Raw genomic sequence first — 7,620 nt, 5'->3', positions numbered from 1 at the left:
GGAAAGCTCTCGAGCTTTAAGCTATAAGAATATGTAATAAAAAATAGGGGTTCCCATTTTTAAAAAACCACTCGGACCTTCAATTAACCTTGAAAAGTAGTCTCAAGGTCAAAGCTAGTTACACAAATAGGTGACCCCCATTATCTTGAACAACTTTTGTCTGAAACATTTCTGCCTTAAACTTATGGATTTTGAGAGATTTCAGTGCGTAGATTAAAATGGCCTACCCTGTATGTATATTTTCTCGAGAGATGAGAGATGTGTGCTTTTACTAATACTCGTTTATCTTTTTATCTTCCTCTCTTCACAAGGAGAAAATCAATCGTTTAAATAATGTAACAGGACGTTTCGCATTAACCGTGCCCTTGTTAAGCTAACGATAAGAGGAAGGTGGTGTTCGTCGTTTGAATCTAGTTGAACAAATTGCATTTATTATAATGCGATGCATTATAAAAAAGTGCACACATTTGTCTCTATTGGGCCATCAGGCCGTGTTGAGCCATTCGTTTGGCATTCGTACTCATGCTCGTACTCGTACTCGTATTCGTACTCGTGCGAAAGATACCGAAAGAACTGTCTAGATCTAGATTTATCAAGTCACTTGATTTTCATTCTTGCGACGATGCACAATGTGTTTTGTATCATGCAGTGTTCTATAACTGACTGACAATGAATGAATTCGAATCAACGTGTTGCTTATTATAATATATGCCATCGTGCACGATTCGCTTTTGTATGTGACCTAAGACGCAAGGGCGATTCGATTTTCTCTAGTATACTACTTTAACCAATTCCATCCTTTGTGAATGACAAATGTATGTATTTGTGACGCATTTCTTCTGTTTTTTTCTTGCCTGCCCAACGATTATCTCTCGCATTTTGTAAAAACCTTTTATCGCCATTCTCTTATCAGCAAAAGAGCGATGCAGGTTTTATTGTTAGTCGGTTTAGTAGTCCACTTAGTAGTTTAGTACGTATGTGCATATAAGAGAGAGAGAGGGAGAGGAAACATGTCGCGGAAAGAGCGTACAATAAACTAAAGCGTAAGGCACTGTGTGAAATTGGAAATGGCAAGAAGTTTTCAAATTCCCTTCTCGCGTGATACGCGTAATTTTGCTCTAGATGAGATGTACTTTGAATAACACGAACTTGTTATCCTCACATTTTCCGAGAGATTACAGCATTCCAGCAACTACAAAAGTACTTGGCGTGTTTGCTCACGCTCTCTCCCTAGCCCCGCGTTTCTTTCTTTTTTTACTTTGGAGGAGCGGCGTATCCAAAGATCATCTTTAATACAAATAATTGTACGTAAAGCCGCCATTCAATGAATTAATAGCGTGTAGCCTGTGCACTCTCCGTGTTTTATACTCTATGTGAATTTGTTGTTGCAAACGACACTGTGTTTCGTGTTTATGTTACGAGCAAGCAAATACAATTCGCCTCGATTAATAAGAAGATAATCATCTCTGTACCGTAAGCCGTACGCATGATGGCAATTGGGGCATATGGGATATAATAGCCACGCGCCAACGCGAGAGTTTGCAGCACATTTACGAATAGTCTCGACCAAAGGAGTGAGGAAAGTTGACGATTCCGTAGTGAGAAATTCCAAATTGTACCGCGAGAGAGAATGAAAGAATCTAGGATCTTTTATAAACGAATCAACACAGCCGACGTGAGGATATATTTTGAAAGTTATGTGCTAGAAGCGTCTCGAGGACAGCCTGCGTAGATAGCGGACAATATTATATTATTGTGTCATATTCTACTCTAATTGAAAGTAAATGGCATACACGATGTGAAGTTACTGCATATTTTTAATAAATAGATCGCAAGATATATATATATACATATATATATCACGTGTTACTTAATAGTTGCTACGTTTCATTTATTTATAAAATGATAATTAGTTGTTGGTAATGTTTTTCTTCACCAGTAATTAAATCAATAATTTGATATAATCAATCAGTTACGACATAACTGGCTATGTATTTCAATTGTCACAACGACGTTTCGACTGCAAATCGCAGTCCTCTTCAGGTTTAGTTACGAGATCCAAATCAAGACCATTGTGATAGCAATTAGTCTTATCTATAACGAATATACATTATGAATTAGATTTTACATTATAAGTTGAAATTGTCATTGTAACTCGCACGTAATGTTTCTCAATTAATTTTACAAGTTTTTTTAATTCGCGCAACGAGCAGAATAAATTAGATTTTACGTTATAAATCAAAAATGTCATTGTAACTCACACGTAGTGTTCGTCAATTAATTATAAAACAAGCGGTAATGCCGCCCCAACCGCCGAAGTGTGTGCTGTAATTATCGTAATGTACGCTCAGATTTTTGGACACATGATCCTGCTCGTTACTCTAATTCAAAAAACTTGTTTTATAATTAATTGACGAACATTACGTGAGAGTTACAATGACAATTTCAACTTATAATGTAAAATCTAATTCATAATGTATATTCGTTATAGATATAAGACTTATTGCTGTCACAATGGTCTTGATTTGGATCCGATAATGTTTGTCTCGTAACTAAACCTGAAAAGGACTGCGATTTGCAGTCGAAACGTTGTTGTGACAATTGAAATGCATAGCCAATTATGTCGTAACTAATTGATTAATTATATCAAATTATTGAAATGATAATATTTGTATCAATAGATTGAATCGAAATTGTAAATTCGACCAAATCTCGCGCGTACACTCGATGCTCGCCGCGGCGAGATATCGAAGATAGCTCCACTCGATTCTACATGTTAAAGCCCGCGTGACGCAGCATACGTGGTGTAATGTGGGCTTTAAAGTGTCCATCTCGTGTTTGCTTGCGCGCGCATGTGTCGTCGGCTGACGCCGCGCATTCGCTTAGGACATTTAGGTTGTGTAAACCCGAGTTGGCGCGGATCAGGATTAGCTTTGCGCACGACCTCGTAATTTCTCTACTTTCAGTTAAAAAATGGTTAGTCACTTTGGAGAAGTGATATTTCCATCGTCGCGAGCATTCTGGGATGACGTGGACGAGTACGAGCCAAATGACGATACGGGACATTGTCTGTGAGTAGAATAGAATTGAAACCACTACGTCACGCTCCTTGTAGTCAGATTTGTTATGTATCGTATATCAGATGATATCGCGCAATTTCAGGAAATTGTACGTTCGCTGGCTGAAGACTAAACCAGAACGCCTGGGAAAGCTTATTATAGTGGAGGGAGATCCGTTGATTCGTAATGTTAACACTGCTTTGCAAGTTATCTGCCTTGTCTCTCCCCACACAGCACAGAAAGATTGCAGAAATGTTACATTGCAAGATTGCAATATTGCAGCAACGTTCCGCAACATTGCTGCAACGTTGAAATGTCCGCCCTCAGAGAGATTGCAGTGCAATATTTTTGGAATAATTTGTTGTGGTACATAAGCAGAGAATTTACTAATTATATATGTATCCGGGCCTTTTTCACTACACAACAAGCTATTGCGGAGCAACATAAGGAGATTATGTTGCTTCGCAATAGATGGAGATTGCGAGCAACGCCGCACTGATCAAGTACTTAATAATTAGCGCATTATTGGTATCAACGAAAATAACATTATAAAATTCTCGTAATTAGAAAAATGTTTCAAATAGAAAATATAATATTTTTATTATTTTTGAAACGCTGCAATATTGCTATCGAAAGTTTGCAATTTTATAAACCTGCAATGTCTCTGCAAGATTGCAGTGCAATCTGCAATGTAACTGCAACCATCTGTGCTGTATGGGTCGAGAGTAACTTTTCAATTAGCCAATCGTTTGATTCTAGCTCTCGTGCAACAATGTTTGTGTCGCAACACGGAAGAAGTGTGCGTCGTAGAGAGTGAAAATGGTAGCCGCGGTAGGAAGGTTGCAGTCATTTATAAAATTGACAAGCAAACGTGCATATGCGTCATTTTACCGCAGTTTGACACAAAGAATGCCGCGACGTTTGTAAAACAGGCATGTACTCGTGTCGCTCTTGTACGATAACTTTGAATTAACAAAGTAACATCGGTATTTACTTTTACAGATGCACGATCTGCTAGAAAGCTCGGACGACATAATTTCGGTAGTGTGTCGTCACGTGTCGCAGTTTCAGAGCACGAATGTCCCAGAGACTCCTTCGTTTTTAAGAATACTGGCTAGCAAAAGGGCAAATGTCGCAAGATGCGGGATCGAGCCGTTGGAACAACCGAATATTGTATTCGGAGTCGGGGCAGGAGGTTCGTATTTACGTCTACTCCGTGGCGAAGGATGTTGTACAAAAGTCGAAACTTCGGAAAAGAGCAAAACCTCAAGAGTTTCTCCGTTTCAGTCTTATCTTATGCCGAACTCGCCGGCATACCGGCCAAGCTGTATATATTGTACATGGACAGTTTCGTGTTGGACTCCGAGTGTGCGGGACCAATTTTACAAATTTTAACCGACGAAATGCCCTGTAAATTACAGCAACCCAAGTTTGCGGAAAGTCCTTTCAGTAAAGGAAACCTCTACATGTGAAACGTTTAATTTTATTCCAGTCAAGTATAGACCGAATTGTCTTTATTTCGAAACTGTCAAATCAAGTATATGTATGGTATAGAAAAAAACATACGTAGATATATATATATATGTACAGACGAAATTTACAGTTGAATTAAATCAAGATATTACGAGCGTTGTTCTCCACTATGGTTGCGAAGGATAGTAGCCGCGAGGCGGTGCGGCCGGCGGAATAGGATTATTCGCTGAAAAGTACGAAGCGTTCGTTGGGTAGGAATATGGTTGGAAAGCGGTTTGATTGGCGGCCGGTGCCGACGGTGGTGGCGTCGGACGAATAGCAGCGGACGATCCGATGTGATGGATCGTTGGTACAATATGATTCATTGTATTTACAGGAGGCGGAGGAACCGAAACGTTCGTGGGTGGAAACGCTGGCGGATAATTGGTGTTGTTGGACACCGGAAAGTTGGTCGAGTACGTGGGAAAGTGAGTCGTCGAGGTATCTATCGATTTAATCGTATCCGCGATGTCTGTAGCCGGACATCCGTTTGCAGAAACCGTCGCGGATGCCTCGATGCCTTTAGAGGACTTGCCGGGTGTAACTGTAACATTCGAACATTGTTAGCTCGCATGTAAATCGGAGCTAGCGGTTGTTACTCACCGTTTGGCGTGTTGGACGCGGATTCTACACTAGTAGCAGCGACGGATCGTTCTCTGCAGACTTCGCTGGGTGGTATCATGGGTGGCGAGTCTGGCGGTTTCGCATTATTAGCTTGCGAATACAAATCCAAGACCTGATGGCAAATATCTAGAAATACAGCGTATTAGCATATAATAAAAATGTTGCGCGAGAAACATTTTCGCCAACCTTCCAAAAGATCCATAGTCACGTCTTCGACGAACATGTCCCACCAGCGTAAGTGTTTCGGTTGCCTGCCAACCCAATCTACCACTTCAAATTTACTCAGCTTTCCCGCCAAGTACATTAGAGCGACGGCTATGATCTCTGGCTCCCACTGTAGCGACAGAGTGGTACACAAGCTACAAGGACAGACAAGTAATAATATTAAATAAATGAAATAAAGGGCTCAGAGCCAGAACAGGATAGTAGTGTTCAAAAATCTTTAATTATAAATGAATATAGACGTTTCGGTCCTTATTGGACCATCTTCAGTATAATAAAAAAGAACACATATACAATAAAATGTAGATGTATAAAGTAAAACCGCAAATAAATTAAACGCATTAAGTTGGCAGAAAATACTATAGCCATGTTGGACTGTGTAGGTGAAGTGTTTTATTGTATATTACACTTTTAATTTGTTTGACTGCGCTATCTTTTAATATGTTGTCTTTTTATTTATTAGAATCTTATCGAACCGACTGCGTATATGTTGTTTTGCATTTTAATTTATATTCCTAGCTTAATAATGTTTTAAATTGTGTTCTTTTTTTATTATACTGAAGATGGTCCAATAAGGACCGAAACGTCTATATCCATTTATAATTAAAGATTTTTCAATACTACTATCCTGTTCTGGCTCTGAGCCCTTTATTTCATTTATTTGATTTATCATACGAGTCATTGTTACTTGTAATAATATTAGTTGTAATATTAGAAATAAGAGCCACTTTCCATACCTGTCGTTAACGAATGTCCAAGCCATTTGAACCATCTTTTGCAGCTTGTTTTTATCGCCTACAAATGGAACAAGTTTTCTTTAGGAAAGTACACTAAATTTCACAACACACATCGTATTGAAATTACCTTTCAAACACTTTGCGTACTTGAGTAAATAACTGTATGGATGTTCCACTTGTAGATCAAATTTAATAGTTTGTAGTAAAATTCTCTCCAAAATCAACACTTCTTCCTGAGAAAGAGAAAAGAAAGCCTCGATAGCTAGAGAGGTCGCCTCGCTAAAAAGTTTGAATAACTTACTTTAGGATCTTCTCCGAACGTCATAAACTTTTGTTCCGACACTAAAGTTTTGGCAGTCCTTATGATGTCCTTGCACTTCTTTGGAGTCTCTTCAACTTTGCCCGCTAAGAGTAAGCAGCAGCAAGCAGTTACCTGTAACGTTACAGTAACGCAAGTTTCGAGATGAAATTAGTTGAGTTAGAAGAAAAACTCTATAAACACATGTGCACTTACATATCGCGGGAAGTTCTTGAAGGAATGAAACATGTAGAATCGGTGAAAATAAACGACACCCGTTGCCATCGTATTATAACCTAAATCCATTTTTGTACCAGTGTCTATGATGAAACGAGCGCCTTCTTTTCGATATCTACATTCCGTATCGTAATCGATGCCATCCTGAATGGACGGTGTGTTGCGAAGTTCTTTTTTTTCATAATACCAGCACGGCATATTGAAGACCGCTTGAAAAAGCAACTATTAAATAACCTCAACATGCACTGTCTTCTTCTTCTTCTTTATCTTGTTCTGGCTCCCGGCTCCGTTTCTGAGCCGACACGACCACGACGAACCAATTGTCTTGATGGGAAGGTGCAAGTAATAATCGTGTTTGGGCGTCATGGCGCACGCGCAAGCGCGCTGCGACGGCGCCGTATCGTAAGAGAGATTTCAAATTTTGAGGTTTGCGGCATTAAAAGCTGCCAGGATTAATCGACAAGTTTTCGTGGAAGGTTCAACGATGAAGGGGAAGAGGTCAAGAGGATCTCCCTGCTCGGAAATGGAGTTCAAGTGATCGGTTAGTTTTTTCATTTTTGCTTCCTCATAGAGGAAGCTTTGTTTTCATGCGAAAATTTTTTTTTGGGTTTTCTATGCCAATGGGTTTAGTATAATCTAAAAACTGCAAAAACACACTAATTTAAAAAATGTGTGTGTGTGTGTGCGTGCGCAATATAATTCTTATCGCTCCCACCTTCGCAATTTTCGAGATATCCACCAAAAAACACACTTTTTTCCAAAATGTCTGTGTGTGTGTATGTGCGCAATAATTGTTCGCGCTCTCTCCTCCGCAATTTTTGAGATATCGCCTTCTACTTTGGCACATTTATTTATTGTCATTAGGAGAGGGTTGGTATTGTATTTCACTTTAATCGGTGCAAGGGTTCAGTTTTTACATACATATACAGGG

At 39.3% G+C, this 7,620-nt stretch overlaps 2 protein-coding genes across 3 annotated transcripts; one reads left to right on the top strand and one right to left on the bottom strand.

Moving 5' to 3' along the window:
- Positions 1-2,809: 2,809 nt before the first annotated feature.
- LOC105558331 lies at positions 2,810-4,687 on the top strand. 2 transcript variants are annotated; one of them, XM_012005942.1, is made up of 5 exons: positions 2,810-3,071; positions 3,163-3,242; positions 3,819-3,991; positions 4,062-4,254; positions 4,347-4,687. In XM_012005942.1, exons 1-5 carry the CDS (start codon positions 2,974-2,976, stop codon positions 4,529-4,531), a joined length of 729 nt encoding a protein of 242 aa, XP_011861332.1. In that variant the 5' UTR covers positions 2,810-2,973; the 3' UTR covers positions 4,532-4,687. The 2 variants fall into 2 exon arrangements, with proteins under 2 accessions (XP_011861332.1, XP_011861333.1); XM_012005943.1 differs by having other exon boundaries at positions 2,990-3,071; positions 3,143-3,242.
- LOC105558332 (cyclin-K) lies at positions 4,546-6,995 on the bottom strand. Its single transcript, XM_012005944.1, has 7 exons — positions 6,669-6,995; positions 6,456-6,587; positions 6,282-6,387; positions 6,155-6,212; positions 5,382-5,554; positions 5,175-5,321; positions 4,546-5,115 (listed from the first exon to the last, which is right to left on the bottom strand). Exons 1-7 carry the CDS (start codon positions 6,885-6,887, stop codon positions 4,700-4,702), a joined length of 1,251 nt encoding a protein of 416 aa, XP_011861334.1. The 5' UTR covers positions 6,888-6,995; the 3' UTR covers positions 4,546-4,699.
- Positions 6,996-7,620: the final 625 nt, after the last annotated feature.

The sequence above is a fragment of the Vollenhovia emeryi genome, unplaced genomic scaffold (assembly GCF_000949405.1).
Source record: "Vollenhovia emeryi isolate VEMERY1.0 unplaced genomic scaffold, V.emery_V1.0 DF939354.1, whole genome shotgun sequence".
In the NCBI taxonomy this organism is placed as follows: domain Eukaryota; kingdom Metazoa; phylum Arthropoda; class Insecta; order Hymenoptera; family Formicidae; genus Vollenhovia; species Vollenhovia emeryi.
Note: the sequence above shows the minus strand (reverse complement) of the source record. Positions and strands in the feature narration are given on the sequence as shown.

Coding starts and splice junctions, on each gene's coding strand:
- LOC105558331 (XM_012005942.1), top strand. CDS start 2,974: ATGGTTAGTCACTTTGGAGAAGTGATATTTCCATCGTCGCGAGCATTC. Junction 3,243..3,818: donor GGAGGGAGATCCGTTGATTC/GTAATGTTAACA, acceptor GTTTGATTCTAG/CTCTCGTGCAACAATGTTTG. Junction 4,255..4,346: donor ATTCGGAGTCGGGGCAGGAG/GTTCGTATTTAC, acceptor TCTCCGTTTCAG/TCTTATCTTATGCCGAACTC.
- LOC105558332 (XM_012005944.1), bottom strand. CDS start 6,887: ATGCCGTGCTGGTATTATGAAAAAAAAGAACTTCGCAACACACCGTCC. Junction 5,322..5,381: donor GACTATGGATCTTTTGGAAG/GTTGGCGAAAAT, acceptor CTGTATTTCTAG/ATATTTGCCATCAGGTCTTG. Junction 5,116..5,174: donor CGCGTCCAACACGCCAAACG/GTGAGTAACAAC, acceptor CGAATGTTACAG/TTACACCCGGCAAGTCCTCT.